A 22,500-nucleotide genomic window follows, 5' to 3' on the forward strand; every position below is an offset into this window, starting at 1 on the left:
GCCTTTGACGTCACGTTTATTCATACAGTCACAAGTGTCTCTCTTGCGGCATCCTGCTTTGCCTCGTATGGGTTTTATAAGAGATAGTCAAGGCAGCGCACAATGGATCACTCTCCCAACTGCTTTCCATGCTGCAAACACTCACACACACTCACACACATACATACACACACACACACACACACACACACACACACACACACACACAGCCAGTGTGTGCATCCTAACAGCAACACATAGCAGCAACAGCCCCACTTCACCTGGTGAGACATACAGCCTCAGATGGGATTGGATTATAGTACACTATAACTAGCCTTTCTGTGATATTGCGTCATATTCACGACCACTGCAGTTATCGCTGCCAAGGCCGGCGCCTTTAAGCGACCATGTGGGCTACGGTCGACGCCGGATGAGAAGAATCTGTCTTTGGCCTTCTACCGCCCCGTCTCCGTCCATAAAGGACGCCACAACGCCCAGCTCTCGTTCACCGGGCCGCGCTACTGCTGAGAGGCTATCCCGGATCAGGTGTGTCAATCACGTGTGGAGCCACTGTTCAAAAAGCTATCTGTTTGTGTTTGTGTGTGTGTGCGCGTGTGTGTGTGTGTGTGTGTGTGTGTGTGTGTGTGTGTGTGTGAAGCTCACCTCCCACCGTACCTGTTCTCGGTGTCTGCGCTGCACTTGGGCGACAGCAGCTCGAAGGATTTGGTGAACTTCACCACCTGCAGAGGGTCACATGACCAGGAGGTGCTCACCTGGGGCCAACACACACGGCTGACCTACAGGGACGCGTGCATGTGCGTGTTTGTGTGTGTGTGTGTGTTCGTATGTGTGGCTGTGCGTGCGTGGGTGTTCATGTGTATGTGAATGTATGCGTGTTTATCTGTGTGTGTACATGGGTATGTGAATGTGTGTTAGTGCATTTATGTGTGTGTGTGCACATGGCTATGTGAATGTTAGTGTGTGCGCGCGTTTGTTTGCATGTGCGTGCGTGTATGTGAGTGTGTTTGTATGTGTGTGCGAGTGCATGTGTGTGTGCGTGTTCATGTGTGTGCATGCATGTGTGTGTATGTACTTATGTATGTATGTGTGTATGTATGTTTGTATGTGTGCGTGTGTGTGTGTATGTGCCTGTGTGTGTGTGTGTGTGTGTGTGTGTGTGCGTGTGTGTGTGTGTGTGTGTGTGTGTGTGTGTGCCTGTGTGTGTGTGTGTGTGTGTGTGTGTGTGTGTGTGTGTGTGTGCCTGTGTGTGTGTGTGTGTGTGTGTGTGTGTGTGTGCCTGTGTGTGTTTGTGTGTGTGTGTGTGTGTGTGTATGTGCCTGTGTGTGTGTGTGTGTGTGTGTGTGTGTGCCTGTGTGTGTGTGTGTGTGTGTGTGTGTACCGGGGACTCGATGTCCTCTAGGAGCTGCACGGAGCAGCGCTCGCACTTGAGCAGCGTCTGGGCGCGGTGCATGATCTTCCTGACGATCTTCTCCAGGTCCGTCTGCTCCTCAAACAGGTCGTTCACCACCTCCAGCAGGGCCTGGCCACCAGGGGGCAGGGTGAACCTCCTGCTCCTCCTACACCTCCTCCTGCACCTCCTCCTCCTCCACCTCCTCCCCCTCCTCCACCTCCTCCTCCTGCACCTCCTCCTCCTCCTCCTCCTCCACCTCCTCCTCCTCCTCCTCCTCCTCCTCCCCCTCCACCTCCTCCCCCTCCTCCTCCTCCACCTCCTCCACCTCCTCCCCCTCCTCCACCTCCTCCTCCTGCACCTCCTCCTCCTCCTCCTCCTCCACCTCCTCCTCCTCCTCCTCCTCCTCCCCCTCCACCTCCTCCCCCTCCTCCTCCTCCACCTCCTCCACCTCCTTCTCCTCCCCCTCCACCTCCTCCCCCTCCTCCTCCTTCACCTCCTCCACCTCCTCCCCCTCCTCCTCCCCCCTCCTCCCCCTCCCCCTCCTCCCCCTCCACCTCCTCCTCCTCCACCTCCTCCCACTCCTCCTCCTCCTCCTCCACCTCCTCCTCCTCCTCCGCCCCCTCCTCCTCAGCGTCTTCCTCCTCCTCCTCCTCCACCTCTTCCTCCGCCCCCTCCTCCTCCACCTCTTCCTCCTCCTCCTCCTCCACCTCTTCCTCCTCCTCCTCCGCCCCCTCCTCCTCCACCTCTTCCTCCTCCTCCGCCCCCTCCTCCTCCACCTCTTCCTCCTCCTCCGCCCCCTCCTCCTCCACCTCCTCCTCCTCCTCCGCCCCCTCCTCCTCCACCTCTTCCTCCTTCTCCTCCTCCACCTCTTCCCCCTCCTCCTCCATTCTCCCTCACAGTGATCAGTCCCATGACGTTGTCTCCGACCAGAGATCAATGGCTGACATGCATTAGTGCCTGTGTAGATGTTCCCCGTCTGATTTAGAGCCCCCCCCCCACACACACACACACACACACACACAGACACACTGCAGTGGCAGCAAGTATGTTCCTGCTGATCAATACTTTGCCTCGCTGTCAGCAGCGGGCGCGGACGGAGGGAATGCTGATCCCAGCGATGGAGGGGGGGAACGTGGGTGGGGGCTGGCTGGTCGTGTGATGGGATGCGTGCCCCTTACCCGACTCCTGTCGTACTCCTTCCTGGAGGCGGCGAAGAGCTGGGCGTTGGAGATGGCGATCCCACAGAAGGGAAGGTACATCTGGAGCACCTGTGGGGACATCAGGGGTGAGCTGCCTTCTACTGAAAGGTGACTTATTACGCCACCAGTGTGTTGTGAGCGCGATTAGCCGTCACAAACGTGTTGAAACCTGCCTCTTCTGACATCACAAGTGGGCGTGTCCACCTAGAGGTATGACGGATGGATGAGCAACGTTTGCTACAGTCCACTGGGTAGGCTGGTGGACCGGTCTATCCAGCACACATCTAGCGGGACCAACCACTTGTGATGTCAGAAGAGGCGGATTTTTAAATCACACCAACACCTGGTGGTATAATATGTCCCCTTTAGAGGTGGTTGGTTGATGTTATAATAAGGCCTTTTATGAATGAGAGACGTAAAGACGTAAAAGCGCTTTGAATATTCATAGGTCTGCGAGCGAACACGGACGCAAACAGAAACTAGACGGCACTCTAAGGGCTCTTGATGGAAATTTTAGATTGCACCTATTTTTAAACAAGGAAAAAATAGCCTTCCATTAGAAACATGAATTGCCAGGACAACTTCATCAATTCAGTTGACACTTTGCCGTTCCACGGCGGGGTTTGACCACGAGCGCCTCCGGGCCAACAATTGATCCGTACGCCGTTTCCCGTTTGATTATACCGCTTCTTTTGTCCAATAATACAAAAATAACTCCCGGGCGCTGCCTCATTGAATATTGATGATTATGATGTCGTATTGTTCATGAGCACCGCCGAGCCATAACGTACAGCGACTCGGGGCCCCTGTGTGCTCCACAGTGCGTCGCTGAAGAGGTGTCATTCTGTGGGGGTCAGGGGTTGGGGGTTGGGTTCCCCGCGGCCCCGGGCCCCTGCCTCTAAGGGGCCAATCTGGGGGGCCTCTGACTCCACGACGAGGAATCAATACAATTTAGGTTCTTTGCTTCCACACTCCACCCCTTCTGTGACGCTACAGCTATCTTTAGCATCGGGCCGATGGTGTCAACAATGCAATCCCCCCCCCCCCCCCCCCCCCCCACACACACACTCACACTGGCTAATATTTACCAGCCCGCCCGTGGGACAGCAAGGTCCAGGAGGAAGGAAAGCTCTCCACAATGCATGAATGAGGAGGGGCTCGGCTGCAGCCGCAGATACTGAGGGGTCTCATTCGCATTGGGCCGAGAGATAAGGCATCAGAGACGCAGCGCAACGCATGGAACCGCCTTCACTGGACATGTAGAGCGTGGCATAGATGGACGAGTGTGTGTATTGAGGCCTATATATATTAAACCCAGGCACACACATGGGTGCACACACGCACACACTGTGAATAATGGCATATACAATTGGAAGAGTGTGTATCAGGGTCTAAACATATTTAGCACACACACTGACATGCACCCGCACTAACACACTAGCACGGCTCACGCACACACACACACACGCCGTGTGCACACACGCACGCACATACTATTAATATTGGCATATAGAATTGGTGTGTATCACGGTCTGTATATATTTAGCACACACACAGACATGCACACGCACACACACACACACACACACACACACACACACACACACAGTATATAATACACCATATTTCATTTGGCTCACATAGACAGATACATATATATATAGAACCACATTTCATTACTGTATGAATGAACGAATGAATTATTAATGATCACTGTTCAACGAAAAAGTAAAGTAATTGAGAAACTCAAATCAAAACAGAGCAACACGGCCCCGCCTCCGCGTCATATTAAATTCTATAAACCACCTCTTACATAATGCATCACTTGACACAACGCCATCCCGCAACTAACGAGTCAAGTAAACAAGTCACTCTGTCACCCCCAGCACACAAACTCTCCGCGACACTCTCCGTTACAAATACACTCTCCTCCGAATGCACGAGGACTGTCTCTCTTGGAATAAAAAAAATATATAAAACGGAAAGCTCACACACGCACACACACACACACGCGCGCACACACACGCGCGCGCGCACGCACACACACACACACACACACACACACACACACACACACACACACACACACACACACACACACACACACACACACACACACACACACAAAGCCCTTCCCAGTTCCTCTTCCCTGGAATTCTCTCATAGCGCTGCGGTGCGGAGCCGCCGCTGCGGCCGTCGATAGTCCCGGCAGGAGCCGCTTCATTAGGCGGACGGACCTAGGGGACTCGGCTATGGATCCGCCCGTGGAACGAGCGGTCGGAGAGACATCGCTGCTCGCTCTAATTACGTCCTGTCAGCCGGGGCCATTATACCGGGGCCGCAGTACAAACAAGCCCGGAGACCTGTGCACTGAGCGGTAAAGAGCGGTTTTAATAACACGACTCACTAGCAGAGGCTAGTGAGAGGCGAGCTGTCCTCTAACGTCTAACCCCAACACGACGCCCTGTGTGTGTTACACGTGTAGCGAGGCGGTGGAAACCTGCTGCTTAATGCCGACACACTGCAACTGGTGGTGTGTTGTTGTGTTTGTTGTTTGGTTGTGTTGTTGATCATGCTGCATCTGCCTAAGCAGACGCATTAGAAGTGACTGCAGGTGAGGCTGCATATGGGGAGAGTCAATTGAATGCAGCAGCAATACAGAATACAGACACCCTTTCTTCTGGATGTTATAGGATTATTATATATTATAGGATATTGCGTAGAAGTGTCCTGCTTGCACTTTCTCACCCCCAATATTAATTTAGCAATGATTGCGTTTATAGTGGTGCCATCGAATAAGTGTAAAAATTCTCCCTTTTATTACTGTACTTACTCAATAAAAGAGTAAGTAGAGGTTGTGAACGGATGCCTGCCTGCATGCACATGCTATGCCCCTCCAATGCTGGGCTGGTGGTTTTAACTCATGGCTTCGTTGCGATATGTCGTGAAATGCATCGGAATGAATTAAGAACCACAATAGCACGGCAAAGAAAGATTCAGTAAGGCAAAACGTCCGGCTCTGTTGCTGTGTTGGGTATACACTGTTGTTACACTAGAGTTCACGAATGCTGAATCAAACGAGGCGATGCTGTGATCGAGGGGTTGCGATTAAACATGAATAATTAAATTGTTGGAGAACAACATTACACAGGGCCAGTAGCACCGTGAGGGACCGCGTGAGGGCTGAGGGGAACATCTTGCATCAGGGCGACATCATGTTCTGCCCCGGTTCGGTCACACCACTGCTCTCTGCATACAACTCTGTCTAAACGCCTCGTCCGCTCTCAAACACTGGCAGCTCAATCCCTCAAGATAAATAAAGTATTTTTTGGAGAAGGCGTACGTTTCTGTTTTAGAAGGCCTTTAAAAGAAGCCTTTGAAGCGAGGAACAGCTTCGGGGCTTGCAGTGCATTGAACAGAGCTTCATGGAGGTTATGGGTTTAAAAGAGTCCTGTGTTTCAGAATCAACATTTGAAATAGGTAAACATAAATAAATACAAAATAGGTAGTGAAATGCATACTGAAATGTAAGTCTATTAAGAGTCCTGTGTTTCAAAAGCAACATTTGAAATAGGTAATATATATATATATATATATATATATATATATATATATATATATATATATATATAGATAGATAGATAGATAGATAGATAGATAGATAGATAGATAGATAGATAGATAGATAGATAGATAGATAGATAAGAAATATATAAAATAGGACCAAAGATACTGAAATGCAAGTCTATCAGTGTTTAATATAACAGAAAACCCAACTGATCCCCTCCTTATTAGAGTTCGCGTACATTCCACCACACTAACCCCATACACCATAGCTGACTCGGTAACAAACAGCGCGGTCAATTAACAGCACCTCCGTGACACCGCGCTGCCCAGTAATAACGGATCGCTCATCCCAGCTAATTTGTTCTGCTGAAAAAGAATGCGCAACCAATTAGTCGTGATGAATGATCCTCTATCAACATAAACAATACGGTCACCCTGTGCCTTACGCAACACCTGCTGAGGGTCTTACGGCTGAAGGTCTGGTCTGGAGACAATAAGCCAGAGACCGCGTGTGCCATTTAAAACGTTCAGTTAAACGTGCTTTAGGTATTATTCAAGAGTTGTAATGAGAGTAAGTAAAAGAGTGGAGGGGGCAAGATTTTGAAAGTAAGCGACTAAAGAAACGCTATGTTTCACCGCCATTGAGAAGTGTTGCTTTCAGCCAACTGTGATTGACAGGCCAAATAGATTCCCCGAACCAATCAGGGAAGAGATGCCCTGATTGGTAGAAACTAACCAGGAGCTGTCTAAAGTCTGAATTAGCTCACAGAAAAAAAAGAGAGCCAACTCAAAACAGATGGAGCATTTCACTAAATAATAGCTGATGAGTGACTCTGGCAACCCTAACAAATACACTGAAAAAATAGACGTGAAAAGATAGGTAGGATAAGTGCTATCTTTACAACTAGAAATAGTGCAAGAAAATGAACAACATGTTAATTGGGTGCAATTAGGTGTCGGCAAACTTCCTTCTACTTCTTTATCTTTGACCTTTTCTGGTGTTTGCTGATACAGTAAGATCATTGGGTACTCATACGGGCACTCTGACATTTCAGTTACTATGATTATTATGTTATTTCAAGGCACATGATTCAGTGTTTACAAATTTGGGGTAAATCCATGATTCTTCCTGTATACGGCCATGCCTGAGAACCAATGGCTAGGCTACCCTTGATTAGCCTGGAATCGCCAGACGAATTGCAAACTGAAATTAGTCTGGAACCTCTCTGTTCATTTTAGATTTCCAAGGGGCGTCACCAATGGGCGCAGACCAAATCGCATCGATGCAATTGGATAGGCCCACAGCCAATCACAGCGAGGAAACGGCTGACGTAGCACTGAGCAACAAAATACATCTTTCTTCTCAACAATAGCTTAAAGTGCAGTCATTTGCTCTTCTTTTAGTAAAAATATACCTGATAGATAACAGACCGGCAGCCATCTTTTCTGTAACTGAAAATCCTTTGCACCGTCATCGTATTTTTCCCGCCTCATATTGGATGAACGGTTGTGATTGGTCGGTCTACGTCGTACCGGACAGAAATCTTTTTATAGGGTGGGGGGGAGCCAGACCTTATCTGCAGAGCAAATGAAACATGAGCTTGCGAGATTAGTCTGGTTCCCAGGCTCATCCTCGTAGGTCATTAAAACAAAACAGAATCACTGGAATCATGTTTAATGGCAATAAAGAAACAACAACTAAGGGGAATAGGAGGCCATTTTCCCCCCCCATAAGGATCACTGGGGGCCCGAATATGACCGCTAATTACTCAGATCTCTGCACTCGGCTCTGGGTGCAAGAAAGCATCAACTGAAAATCGCTTTGACGTAAATGTCACCAATGGGAAGAACTAGGATCTGTTGTTTTGGCTCAGATGAGATGGGAAAAACCCAGCTGTCTGATTGGGCCGACCATAGGCTGGGGGGGAGTGGGGAAGGGGGGGGTCTTTACATAACTCGACTCAGGCAGCTGTGCGGTGTTGCTCTCCCATGACATGGCAACACGGTTCATACTCCAACACCCTGAAGCAAGGCAGGATGAGACAGACTCGCTCATTCCGATTAGTTTAATTTAGCTGTCACTCAGAGGGGGGCGGGGTGTGGATTGCATCTTGTTTTTGGAAGAATAAAAACAAAATGAGGACTATAGATGTAGACATTTATACACAGTAAGGAATGGAAATATATGGTGCAAAACGACACAGCTGCTACCTGGGCCAAGCCAAACCACGGCAGTGATGTTAAGTGTGAAATAAAATAAATATCTCAGCTCAGTTGGCCAATAGAGAACCAGATGAATCATGAAGAGAAGCATTCATAATTATAAGATTAAAAACCTATATGCACGCATTATGCATTGCGTTTGTTCGAATCCTTTTCTGTCTGACATAGAACTCTCATTATGCACTACGCAATAAGCTTTACACAGTTCTCATGTGTGCATTTTATTTTTAAGGATTGTTCTTATCGCAAACATCAGGTGTTTAACAACAATCGCACCGAGGGACTTTGACATCACATCAACGGAAAGGCTGCTTAAAAAAGACAATAATACGAACCCCATACAACATAAAAACAGAGAGATTATGACGACGAGAGAATGATCTTGAGGGAGCGTACGAGGGTCACCAGATCCAAGTTAAATAAATTAAATTGCCTTCGATGGAAGATAATGAGGCGATGCAATTACACACGTGCTTTAGGAGCATGTGATCTCCCCCAAGGAGTTCCGCCCGGCAGGATATACTGAAGCCCCACCGCACAACGCAATTAAGGCCGTGTGGCATTTAAAAACAATAAAGTGTTTCCCCATCCCACGAGATTTAAGCATATGAAAACCCCCGTACGTTTTCATACCGCTGAATCGTTATCTCCCGCTAATGCCTTCTTATTGCGGTGTTACTTTACGGTGGGAGAGACGAAAGGCTGCGTGGCTTCATAGTGTTTGTGTTTATTGTTGTCGGTTCAGAGCCGTCTGAGGCCTCTGCTTGCTTGGTCGCTGCGTGCTGCTCGTGGTGTTCTCACTGACATGTTCTGCCGCAGCCATCGCTGCATTAGCATGATGCTGATGCAGCGTGAAGCCTTCTGAAAATGTGCGATTCGATTTAAGTTTCTAAATTATGAACATACAATTGAATCCAGACTTTATATTGTAAACCAAGGCTGTAAACCAAGTCAATTCAAGTCCTCAGTATTTGTACAGCCCTTAATCGCTCTCCCAGTCTCAAAGGGCTTCACAGGCCACAGGTTAGACACTCCCATAACCCTGGCCCTCACCAGATCAAGTAGGATAATCTCCCCCATAACCACGCTGGGAACCTGAGCAGGAACCCAGAGTGGGGGTCCCTCCTTCCAGGGACGGAGAGGACATACAAACAGCGGTCAATGGAAGGCCAAAGCAATGCCACTCTGGGAAAGGACACACCAGACTGTGTTGTAAACAACACATAAACACAGCCGCAGGCGTTTCACACCAATCGCCGGCTCTTGCAGGTGCAGGTGTCAGGGGGGCTCCCAAGTTATAAGTAAGGCCAGATCTTAAATAAACCACTTCTTCTCCATCTCTATGATGTTAGTTTTTCTTCAATTAAAGCTATAGCAATTGGTAATGTGTACATTGTATGTGTATATTTTTCACTGTGTGACAGATCATATAATCGCTCATGCTGTGATGAACTCAACATTTCCCAATGGTGATTGAGAACAGCAGGTTTTCCTTGATCTTATATGTACTTATCAGCAGAGTTGCTGTCTGATGCTGCTTATAAGATGGACCCTACCTTTCCTACCTCCTCACATCCCTCCTCCACGACCATGTGAACTTTAATGTTTGTTTCCGCATCCATGCCCATACATGTTCATCGCGAGAGCGGGAGCTGTTCATTTACTCATTTTTTATGAGAAGAAGATTTATTTTTGCATTTTTTATGCTTTATGATAGAGTGAGATAGGAAGGAAGATCTGGGAGAGAGAATTGAGGACATGCAGCAGAAGAACCATGGGCGGGATCCTGACCCGGGTCGCTGCGATCAGGACTGAGCCTTCATCGTACGCGCTCTATACCCAGTGAGCCAGCAGGGCTCCCCAATAGTATGCATTATAGTTCAGGAGGTTTGACAGTCGGGGGTTTGACAGTAGGGGTTTGACAGTCGGGGGTTTGACAGTCTAGGGTTTGACAGTCTGATGTTTGACAGTCGGGGGTTTGACAGTCTGATGTTTGACAGTCGGGGGTTTGACAGTCGGGGGTTTGACAGTCTGATGTTTGACAGTCGGGGGTTTGACAGTAGGGGTTTGACAGTCGGGGGTTTGACAGTCTGATGTTTGACAGTCTGATGTTTGACAGTCGGGGGTTTGACAGTCGGGGGTTTGACAGTCCGGGGTTTACCCTCTCGTCTTCCTCGGTGAAGAGGGCTCCGCCCGGGCTCTTGTTGATGGCCTGGGCCACGCCGATGACCTCGCCGTCGCTGTTGTGGATGGGCATGCACAGCAGCGACTGCGTCTTGTAGCCCGTCATCTTGTCGATCTCGTCGCTGAAGCGGCGGTCCTGTCGTCGGTGGGAGAGGAGGCACACGGCGCAGACACACATTGTCACGGCCCACCCTGGTCGTATCGCCTGCGCTCAGCATGTAACCTACTCATGGAAGGAGCCTACACACGTCATGTCGCTTGACACAATGCATGGAACTTACACATGTTATGGGGGCTACACATGCTATGGAGACTTTACATGTCATGTCATTTACACAATGTATGGATTCAACACGTCATGAAGCCTAGACATGTTATGTAGCCAACACATGTTATGGAGGCTACACATGTTATGGAGGCTACACATGTTATGGAGGCTACACATGTTATGGAGGCTACACATGTTATGGAGGCTACACATGTTATGGAGCCTATACTACATGACTTGTAGCCTCCACATGTCATGGAGACTATACACGTCATTGGAGCCTACACATGTTATATTGCCTACACATGTTATGTGGCCTAGTCTTTGCATGGAGCCTGTTATGTAGCCTACACATGTTATGTAGCCTATAGATCAGATAAGACTTTAGTAATGGATAACACTCCACGGCATGTAGTGAACACATGTTATGTAGCCTTGACATTCAAAATGCAATGAGGTAAAGGTGATATAACGTTTAAGAAATCACACATTATTCAAATGTATTACAGCTGCCGTCAAAACTGACAGCTAGTGGTTTCAATCTGCCTTCTTCAGGTCCTACTTAGTCAACAACAACAGCTACACAACACAACACATAAACAGGCTTGAAGGTGTCCAAATTATATATGTATTACACATTATTCAAATGTATTACAGCTGCCGTCAAAACTGACAGCTAGTGGTTTCAATCTGCCTTCTTCAGGTCCTACTTAGTCAACAACAACAGCTACACAACACAACACATAAACAGGCTTGAAGGTGTCCAAATTATATATTCATGTCGTGTCAGTTAAACAGTCAGCAACAGTAGCAGTTGGAAATGGGAGTTCCTAGTGACACCTGCAATAGGCCTAGGCCGACCATAAACATATAAAAGAGCATTCTCGTTCCAACCATATTCTCCAGATGTATTTTCTGTTCTGGTGTAGTGTAGTGCACTCCCTTTGTGTTTCGATTTTCCTGGCATTTGATATTTGCACTGGCTACAGGTGGCCCAAATGCGATGGATGCACAGTTGCATCGCGACAATTCAACAGTTTCAACAACTCACCACCATCGCGCTCCTATACATCTCTAATTCACGAGAGAGAGAGAGAGAGAGAGAGAGAGAGAGAGAGAGAGAGAGAGAGAGAGAGAGAGAGAGAGAGAGAGAGAGAGAGACAAACAGACAGACAGACAGACAGACAGACAGACAGACAGACAGACAGACAGACAGACATACCTGATAAGCATCAGGGATGTTTACGGTCTCCCCGTGCTCAGCCACGTATCCAATGATGCCTTTCCCCCAGGGAACCTGCACTTCGTCGGAATTCCTCAAAGAAGGTAAGATTGTAATCCCAGCGTGCACGTCAAAGAATTTGGACACGAGCGTCTTCTTGTTGGCCGAGCCCTCAACCAGGAACAGGGAGCAGCGGTCCGCGTCCACCATTATGCACACAAACACCAGGATCTTGTAGCTCAGACTGGTTATATCCAAATCATTCGAGATGTCCTTCACCAGCTCCAGGAAGAACTCCCGCTCGTTGTGCTCCTTGAGGTAGTACTTAAAGTCCACCGCGGTGGAGGGGTACTGGGGGATGTTGACGCGGGACTCCAGCAGGGCGCTGAGGATGTGCGCGGTGGTCGGGGGCAGGGAGCTGGCTTTCCGGAGAAGCGCTCGTCTCCTCATGCTCGTCAGCGGTTCCTGAGCCCGGGTATTAACGTGCTCGTCGTAAGTTCTGTTGCAGTTCATGGCCTTGGACCGGGCGAATGTCGTGCGGAGCTCCTTCTGCGACGCCCGCCTCTGGGCGCCGTCGCCCCGGCTCGCCCAGCTCTCTTTACGCGCGTACGGTTTCTCCGGTTCCGCGGCGACCTGAGCGGAGGACGCGGTTGGTTTGCTCGCCTGGTGAGTCTTGAGCCATTTCTCCACCATGCTTTGCTTCCCCTTTCGGTTTAAATAGTCCTCGAATAACTCCGGGTGCGTGTCCAGAAAAGTTTCCACGTCCGAGAAGACCATGTTGGACATTGCCATGTCTGTACTTCAGCTGGATGTCACGTCAGTACCATCAAATCCATGAAGTTACAGTTAGATAATTATCACGTAGCATCTCTCATCGGGGATCAAAGTAGAGAATCCGTTGACACCACAACTTCCTCAGAGGCATACCTCCGGCGGAGGACCCGCGGATACGATCCCAACCTCCGTGATTGGGAGCGGTGCTGCTGGAGACTCTCCGAAGCGCCCGCATATTCCCTCTGACATCTCCTCACTTTGGGCCGTGAATCATTAAAACACAAGGAAACATATCCAGCAGATCCATAGTATATAACCAGATACGATCCCCCTGTAGCCTTGACAGTCACTCTTTCCTCGACTCAGCCACTCTGGACTGGAGCATCTCCGTCGAGCAGAGCTTCTGTGCGCAAATGACGGTGGTGCCGAACGGCGCGCTGGAGGTAGTGTTGCCAGATTGGGCCAAATTTCCAGCCCAATCTGGCAACACTGGCTGGAGGATGCTGACGTGCACGTCATCACACAGAAGGCGCATCTTCTCAGAGCATCGACCGGTGGGAGACAATAACTAAACACAGGATCAGCCTTTTGGTGTTTGTGTACATATCCTACTTTTAAACGGCGCGTCAAAGTATATGCAGCATCAGCGGTCGTCACTGTACAAAGAAAGATAATTAATTAACCGATGTAAGTCGCTTTGGATAAAAGCGTCTGCCAAATGCCCTAATTGTAATTGTAATAGATAAGACCGAGCAGACAGTATTTCTGTTACCTGTGCTATATACATATTTAATGTATACAGTTGAATGGCTTGTAGGATGGATTTTAGATACATCACCATTATCCGGCCTTCATATCTGTGCAGAGCTTACCATCATGCAGGACGCATTGGAAATTGCAATGTAAAATATATACAATTGGTGTTTTAATTACACTGGCTTCATTTGAATTGTTTTACTCGTTTACATTTCATTGGCTGCCGTATCACATATGCACCTGATGCAGAGTATTTGCAGTGGCTCCTTCAGAACGCTAGATGGAGCTATACTCCAACTTTTACTAGACTTGAATACCAGACCTCGAATGCTTGATTTCAGTCATACGTTTCCTTGCATCACATGGACCCGTCAACTGACGATTGAAAACATCTTTGTTTAATGGTAGGAGTAAGGTTTGTCCATGAAAGAAAATCACTTAACGAAATGTATTTTATTTGAATGGTAGACTTAAGTTAGTGTTAAAACACCTTACAGAAACCTATCAAGGCACTTTCAGGAGATATTAAATCAATCATTGACAACAGAGGAAAAATATGTTGCATTGCACTAGAATATAAAAATACAGCTTTTTGGCCCCTCAGAACAGTGATGAATAAACAACGTAAATATATATGTAGAAAAACACCTAAAAAAATACCCAACAGAACCAGGGCTTTGGTCTCACTCAACATAAGAAGTAACAGGTACAGCTGTGCAATAGAACGCCAAAGGCCGGAGATGCTGCATTCAGGTAACGGACACGTCAGCCCCTGCCCCACACGTAGGAAATCTAAAAAAGGAACCCAGTGAATAAAAAAAGGAATATCGGTAGATTCTTAAAATGGCTGCCCACCACCGGTAGAACTAGTAACAGCCCATGCAGTAACAACAGGACAAAGAACATTGTAGGTCAACGGTCTCGGACGCCATTATGAAGTGGCGGACTTCAGGTAGGCGATGACGTCGGTTCGCTCGCTCTTCTTCCTGATGCCGGCGAAGATCATCTTGGTTCCTGGGATGTACTTCTTGGGGTTCTCCAGGTACACCATCAACGTGTCCTCGTCCCAGGTGATTCCTAGGGGACATTTTGTTTTTTAAGGGAATGAAGCCGACACCACAAACACCAACATGGATTCCTCTAAATCAATCGCTACTATGAGGCGCTAGGAGATCAGGCAGTGGAGAGGGTTGACTTGTAGTAAGTAAGTCAATTTAATATATAAAGCACATTTAAACACAGCATAAACTGACCAAAGCGCTGTACAGTGTATAACTAAAATGACAAAATGAATTAAAAAACACATTGGACCAAAAGTCATAATTATATCAACATAAACCTTCAAAATCAGGGCCCACAACAAAGAATGGGCAGGAGTACAGGGTTAGGGAACAAAGGAGACCGGTAATTAAAGGTGGGTTTTTAGCCTGGATTTGAAGGCATGACTGGATGGATCTAATATCCAGGAGGAAACCGGAGGGTTGCTAGTTCGATCCCCGGCGCCTCCTATCTGAGTGTCCCTGAGCAAGACACCTCACCTTAACTGCTCCCTTCATCGGTGAATGCGTGAATTGTTTCAAGTTCCTTTGGACTAAAAGCATCAGCTGAATGACCTAAATATGAATTTCCAAACATAAATCTGATCCTCCTCGTTTACCTTTGCTCTTGTTGGCGTCTGTGTACGAGTAGCCATCCGCCTGCCCCGTCTTCCGCCCAAAAAGACCCCAGAGGTTTGGCCCGACTTTATGCTTCCCACCATTTTCTACTGTGTGGCATTGGGCACACTTCTGGACAAAAGACTTCTTTCCCTTGGCAATGTCGGCAGGCATGGTTTCTGTAACAACGAAAACATTATTTTAAACGTTATATAACTACATGAAAAACGACAGTTAGTGGCTTGTACGTTTTTTTATTTTATAAACATAGATTCCAGTATGAAAAGCACGGCTTATTATGTAATCGAAACACAAGTCATTTTACATATTGCTTAAGTTATGGTAACTACTTGATAGTCGCTGCATTAATAAATAAAGCTTAGCACAAGCCCCTAACAGAGTGCTGTCCCTACATTCATCTTTGCACAAGCCTCAACAAACAGGAGGGAACACTGCATTCCTTATGAAATGTTACACCAGCCTCTGGGTTTCATAACCTGGGTGTAGTGACCTCGTCTGACCACTTCTGTGGTTGCGCAACGTTTTTTCCCACAGGTATCTTTAAGGTGAAACGACTTCTTAATGAGGCCTAATGATAATATTGTAACACAAACGCCTATTCCAAGTCTACTGGATTTGCCTGTGATCGGCCATTTTTCACACAAAACACACAAAAAGAATCACATAAAAGCACAGTGATCATATCCGCACAAGTTAAAGTTCGAAAAACTGGTAAGAACATCTAAGAAAAATGAATACATAAGATATATCATACAAATACATATTGAGTCAATATGTCTATGCTTTTAATAGTTAAGTATTTATTAACATTTCCAATGACTAACCGGGTGTGGATCCAATTAAAATCTCCGACAATGTTTCATTAGTAGTTACGCAAAACGGAACACTTATAAACACTTATTGAAGTAGTAATTAGTAAAATCAACAAAGAAAGAAAGCATTAAAGACAATAATGTTCCTTGAGAGCAACAACTTCTTACCGTGTGTGTGGGATCAGTTCTGATCGGCAAACTTCGGAAACTTAAACTCTGTTCCGTAACCGGTGTAATTCCGCACTTCCGGATCTCTTCTTCTTCTTCTTCTTCTGTTTAATGACGGATCATAGCTATTCACTATATACCGCCGCCTACTGGACTACTACACAGGAGTTTGAAACAAGGACGTTTGCAAATGATACTTTAAATCATAAAAAAAAATTCAGAGAAAAATCATACAAGCAAAACAAAAATTAAATAAATAAACTAACAAAATAAATAAATGAATAATAATATATATATATTACGGTTAAATTATTCTAATTAGTTCAGTATCCTTAAGATACATAACAAAATACCTGCTTCTTTGTCCCTTGCTCCTGTAAAATATTGTGAATGTCATTTTCTTCATCCAGTTCTTTCCATTTCTGCCTGTGCTGGTCAAATTTCTTACCGTTAAATAAAACATGATTAAAATCCTCTACAACTTTGCACTCACAGCATACACCATTACTTTCCCCTATTATTGCTAGAGTGGAAGCAAGTCCAGTATGACCTAATCTCAACCTTGTTATTACAACTTCTTCATGTCTGTTTGGCCCCTTTGAGGAGATTCTTTTCCCTCCAACACTGCTCTGGTTCCTGTGGTAGTATCTTGCTGAACTCGCTGACTCCCATTCATCTTGCCACCTTAACATAACCTCTAATTTAATTAATGATATAGCATCACCTTTGCCAATGGAATGTGAATATCTGTTAATTCTATCCAATCTAATTCCAGTGCTTTTTTAGCTAATTTATCAGCAAACTTCCGGGTCTCCCTGACGTCATCTCACGTCATCCATTACTTCCAGCCTGGTCATGTGGTTTGTTAACTTTGGACTGCATTGATTTAGTATTTAATAATGACTTATTATGGCAATTGGATTTGATTGGTTAAAATGCACGTTTATTTTCAAATGCTTTAAAGTGAGCATATTTGTGTTATTACAATAAGCTTTAAACAACGTTTCTGTTTTAAATTGTAGCAACGGTCGTGTGTGTGCGTGTGTGTGTGTGCGTGCGTGTGTGTGTGTGTGTGCGTGCGTGTGTGTGTGTGCGTGTGTGTGTGTGAGTGTGTGTGTGTGTGTGTGTGTGTGTGTGTGTGTGTATGGGGGGAGGGGGGTAAGTGTCAAAACGGACACTCATAATACTAAACCGGAAGCCACAAACACAATCACTGTGACTGTGCTGCTATGGTATATTACATGTCACATAAGTCATTATATGTCTATCGGAATATCATATATTTACTCCATTGCCGAGCTATGGAAATGACAAGCTCATATTGGTGACGACTGCATCTTGGTCTGTTTATTGCGAATATTAGTTATTTTATGATGTTCATATTATTATTATTATTATTATTATTATTATTATTATTATTATTATTGTTATTATTATTATTATTACATCTGATAAAATAAAATCTAAAACTGTGATAATGTTCCAACACCTTTTATTTACTAAAATAAAAAAATACAACAAAAATAAAAAATAAGACACTTGGAACCACTAGAGGGCAGTCCATCCTATTTGGTATGTTTGGTAACTATGGTCGTTTTACAGAATTTCTTAAACAGACACAAACTGATGAAGCTAATAAATCTATCCATTTCTTGTTATCCAAGGGATAACAGAGCGCTTTCCCATGCAGTTCAGCAGTACAACGACCGAAAAGCTCCTCCCCTCCGTACGGAAAATGCTAGAAAAGCGACCACTCTTTGAATCCATCCCCGGGTTTTCCAGATCACCGTGGTCCGATCTCTCTTTGATCCAGCCCGGTGGTTCCTTCCCGCTCAGACCCCGTTCTTGCTGCAGGGAGGAGCGTTCTGAGCGCAGAACGGTGAGCATCATAGGCTGCATTTAAGGAAACGGGCCACCACAGCACTTTTTTGACTTTCCATAATGTTCTAGAATAGGCCACTATAGGCTCTTTATACATTTCAAGGAGGATGTTTGCTGTGGGCTCCACGAACGACGTTTTGCTGTGAAACCGCCGACGGTGGGAATCTCTGGTCTAGTTCAGAGAGAGAGAGGGAGAGGGAGAGAGGGGGAACCTTCAATTATTTCCTGCGCCAAGAATCCCAAAGACATGGTCCTTCTATCCAATCTGTGGTAAGGCACATCTCGATCACACACACCTGCCATTCTCACCCACACGCGTAAACAAAAGGTCACACACGCACGGTGGCGTGCGTAACGCATTGACGCAGAACGACCGCTCCAAACCATCTCCCGGGCTGCTCTAGCCGAGCATCTCATCCCCATTGTATTTGCATCATCAATGAATCACCGAGGACCAGTCAGACATGACCACCTTGCTACGGATAGCCCGGCCTGCTGCTGCTGCTGCTGCTGCTGCTGCTGCTGCTGCTGCTGCGGCTGGATGAGGATAGTCAGGATGAGGAAGCGTCGCGGTGGGTTTTCAGTGACCCCGAACACGTTCATTTATGGTGTAATTCATAACGCAGAGTTATGAAACCTACGGAGCAGGCCGGACTGAAGGGACACGGCGAGGCTGGGGGCTGCCAGCCAATCGGTGACTTTGATAGAAGCCACATCGCGTGTAATGCGTCACTGACATCTTTTTTTTTCACATCATGTTTGGTCACGTTTGTTAATTGGTAATTAACGTGCTATTATTCATAATTAGCTGCTCTCTCGCGCTCCCTCCGGCTCTGTCTACGTAATTAGCACAGGGTCGCTTGTTTCCCCTTAAAACGATCCTGAGGATACAAAGTAGAGCCGAATGTGAAGACGTTTTAAACATATTTTTAATTCTGTTCTTGTGTTATTTAAGTGAAGGTCAGTGATTGACTTTGCAGGGGTTTTAAATAGACTTGGTCCCTATAAATTAACCAGCAGGAGAGTGGACTGGGAAGTGGAATGGTTTTGCGCTAACTCAGTGGCCGCCTTTCTGTTGAAGCCTGGCTTTGATCTGCAGCAGGATTGATGGTCTGATCGAGGCCTCTGAGATCCTCCTACTGAACATGTCCCCGTTTACTCAACACGGGACATTTGCAATTCTTAATTTTTTTAACTTGGTGAAAGCACTGTTATTTAGTTGAATGATCCCAGCTTTAAACACATCCTTGCCACTGGTTATTGGTTTCAGAGTCGACTGCTACCAAGCCACTGGTACTTTCTAGGTAATAGAGTATGCTGGTAGGGTCATTAGCAGTTAATATCAATATCAGCCCGGCTAAATCTCATTGAACTCTGCTGAAACACCACATTGGGAGTTAAGATAACACTATGCCTCAGTAATATATATGTCATAGCGATATGATCATGGTTAACTTACTTTGGCTATTTCCTCTTTTTGGATCATTAGCTTGTACGATATGAGTCACCACATCTTTATGACCCATGTAAAGAAAGCAGACACAACCCAATAGGCCTATTCTAGGTTTGGCCTTCAATTCCCTTCATTAAACACTTACATTAGCCTGTTAAGTTTTCAATTTGCTTTTAAATGTCTCAAACATTGCAGTGCGACCTCAGATATGGTCCCATATCATTCTGTCACAGGTCCGTACATCTCACACGTTGCACATCTGCGTTCTGTCAAAGCTGCATACAAACAACTCCCATCGACCGCTGTGGTCTATATTAAGCCTGTATTAATGTATGCATCATTAGCCGCCAGTGAATTAGAGACAAACATGTAACCTGACCCCGGGAGGTGGCCTCTGTTGGTCCACCTCTATTATGCATCAGCCAGGGTCTGGCGGGGCGAACTGTTGTTGTGGGGCCGCGCGGTCGATGCTGTGTACAGCCGTCTGCTGAAGCCCTGTTCCTCGCCCAGGTTCACTGCACCTGTCCTCCAACCGAGTCATTTACAACGTCCACACTCTGCACTGCGTCCTCTTGGATCCAAATCACCCCAGATCACGACTGATCCGACTCCCAGTCGTCCGAATCGACCGCTTCCTCCAGCCAGGGCTTTTGGGTTTAGGGGTTGCGCTGCGTTCCGAGACTAAGGGATCGGTCTCTGTGAGGGACGTTAAGAAAAAACGATTTCCCAACCTTTCAACATTGCGTTTCGCTGCTCATGTTACGGTGATGTCCGCAACATGTTGGGTTAACATCCCCAGCCCTGTTGTCATGAAGTCAGTCAATGTCTCATAATCTAGGTACAACAGTGTTAAATTGAGACTTTCATTTGTTATGTTATGCTTGTTGTTTTGTTATGCTTACATAATATTTGGATCACAATATAACATTCGCTGTGTGAAATATTTGTGTCGGATATACATTATATCTGGCAGCAGGCATTAGAGTAAAAGGTTTAAGGATTCATGGATTTCTTTTAAATGCTTGATTATCAATTACCTGGAATTGACTTCACCTAATACACCATGGAACTATAAACTACTGCTGTGTAGAACTACTACTCTGCTACTTGCCTTTAATGAGCCCGTGGTTCACACTGATCGGTGTATCCAGTGTGTTATTAAGTCATCATTACATCATTCTAAAATGTTGATGCAACCTGGCCCCTCCTGGCTTCAGAGTGTACTGTATCGCATCACAACACTGGTCCCAGAGCAGATCCCATTACACTCCCGGTCATCAACACAACAGAAAGGGAATGTATCCCGCCCAGCAGATTACCTATCATAACATGGGATTCACCAACCGTGTAACGCCAACAGTTTGATCCTTTAATCAACAAAGTACGCACAACAGCAATAGCCTCTGTCGTTGTCGTTTTTGTTGCTTAAGTGTATTTGTTTTGGGAACTGGAATGTGCTTTTCGGTTTCTTCCGACCTCGGCGTCCTGCTGGGGATAATTAACACCGTCCCGTCGGAGTAGATGTGCTGATTACTGTTTCATTACGGCTCTATGGGTCTCTGACAGCGCGGGGTCACCAGGAGTAACGAGCCACCTTGTCCCGTCCGGCGATACAGTCCACCGCATCGTCGGTTCATCAGACCAGGCTCCCCGGGAGAAACCTCTCCCCACCAATATGCTCTTATTAAGTGAACTATGATTTCAACCCGTCGTTCTAGCGAAGTCTTTTGGTTTGGGGCCATGTAGTGTAAACTAGCGGCTCGTTAGCTTGGTGAGATAGACAGGCCTTTTGTTGAAGTGGCGCCATATTGTCAGCTGTCAGTTCGTCTCACAGAGTCGAGGCTTTGGAAGAATGTCCAGAGAGCGTTTCCGCAGCGGCACGGTGTGTTATTGGTGGTCTCTGGAAACGGGCAGCTTTTTAATGCACCGTGACTTATGCGAGCAAGCATTGTGTGCTAGCCTTGTGGCCATTCAGAATCTAACACCTGTCAACCCCAGAACCACATCAACTAGTCATCACAGGAAATAAGTTACAGGAAATAATGTTTTGCCAAAAAACTATATTTACATTTAGTTTCAAGGCATTTAGCAGACACTTTTATCAAAGCGACTTATGACTTACAACAAAGTACATTTGTTAGAAGAAGGAGAAACAATATATCACTGTCAGTACAGTTAGGATGTTCATAGAAACAAGGGCCAAGCCCTAACAATCGCTAGGCTAACCCATTCCCTGTATACAACAAAGCTAGCTATCATCCCAGAACCACATCAACTAGTTTGGTTTACAGGAAATAAGAAAGACCAACACTGAACTTATCTTTATTCCTCGCTGTAAAGTTACAACGTCGATATACCAACGGCTATAAAGGGTTTAAACATGCTTGCTTTCACTATCTACTACTGATCGGAATAGGAGGCCAGTTCCTCACCACTAAGGGTACTAGAGCCCCAGAGCGGGGCGGGGCTAAGGCACAGGCCGGTCTTTGTCAAGGTTTAGAGAAGCGGGAACCTCAACAAGCTAACTGACTGTTGTGGTAGCAGACATCTGGGGGGAACGCACACAGCACCTCACGATTCTGCTCGGAACACAGCGTCTTTTAGGGCTCGCTCTGCCCCCGTCTTAAGAAGGCTCGGTTAATCTGACCTCAGAGCTGAACAAAGGTGGGAAGCCCCTTGGCAACTTGAGGGTGAAATCAGGGAGGAATGTAGCACAACACCCCCCCCCCCCCCCCCCACCCCCCAACACACACACACACACACACACACACACACACACACACACACACACACACACACACACACACACACACATATTTCAGCCTGAAGAGAGCAGATGTTTGGTGTAAAGACAGGCTAAAATTCAGACAATTTGGTCTGGTCTGTTGTGTCCCTGTCTGATGACTTTGACTTTAACATCACGAACG

At 46.5% G+C, this 22,500-nt stretch overlaps 3 protein-coding genes across 6 annotated transcripts in view; 1 reads left to right on the plus strand and 2 right to left on the minus strand.

The window, feature by feature from the left end:
- The window catches only part of pde11a (phosphodiesterase 11a), a gene marked incomplete at both ends in the record, with an annotated part of 14,091 nt that extends 1,246 nt beyond the window's left edge, over positions 1-12,845 (minus strand). Inside the window, 5 exons of the mRNA XM_079733851.1 lie at positions 655-719; positions 1,379-1,519; positions 2,569-2,658; positions 10,541-10,699; positions 12,054-12,845. Of these exons, the coding sequence (XP_079589977.1) occupies positions 655-719; positions 1,379-1,519; positions 2,569-2,658; positions 10,541-10,699; positions 12,054-12,845 (1,247 nt within the window). The remainder of the gene's footprint in view (positions 1-654; positions 720-1,378; positions 1,520-2,568; positions 2,659-10,540; positions 10,700-12,053) is intronic.
- A 1,172-nt stretch (positions 12,846-14,017) lies between these two features.
- On the minus strand, positions 14,018-16,351 carry LOC307072597 (cytochrome c-like). The gene is made up of 3 exons (XM_079731958.1): positions 16,240-16,351; positions 15,241-15,417; positions 14,018-14,660 (listed from the first exon to the last, which is right to left on the minus strand). Exons 2-3 carry the CDS (start codon positions 15,410-15,412, stop codon positions 14,515-14,517), a joined length of 318 nt encoding a protein of 105 aa, XP_079588084.1. The 5' UTR covers positions 15,413-15,417; positions 16,240-16,351; the 3' UTR covers positions 14,018-14,514.
- A 1,781-nt stretch (positions 16,352-18,132) lies between these two features.
- Positions 18,133-22,500, plus strand: part of osbpl6 (oxysterol binding protein-like 6) — a 40,855-nt gene continuing 36,487 nt past the window's right edge. For all 4 annotated transcript variants that reach the window (XM_079731939.1, XM_079731940.1, XM_079731942.1 and 1 more), the window contains exon 1: positions 18,133-18,390. The gene's annotated coding sequence lies outside the window, so the exon portion shown is untranslated. The remainder of the gene's footprint in view (positions 18,391-22,500) is intronic.

The sequence above is a fragment of the Pollachius pollachius genome (assembly GCF_949987615.1).
Source record: "Pollachius pollachius genome assembly, chromosome: 3".
NCBI lineage: Eukaryota > Metazoa > Chordata > Actinopteri > Gadiformes > Gadidae > Pollachius > Pollachius pollachius.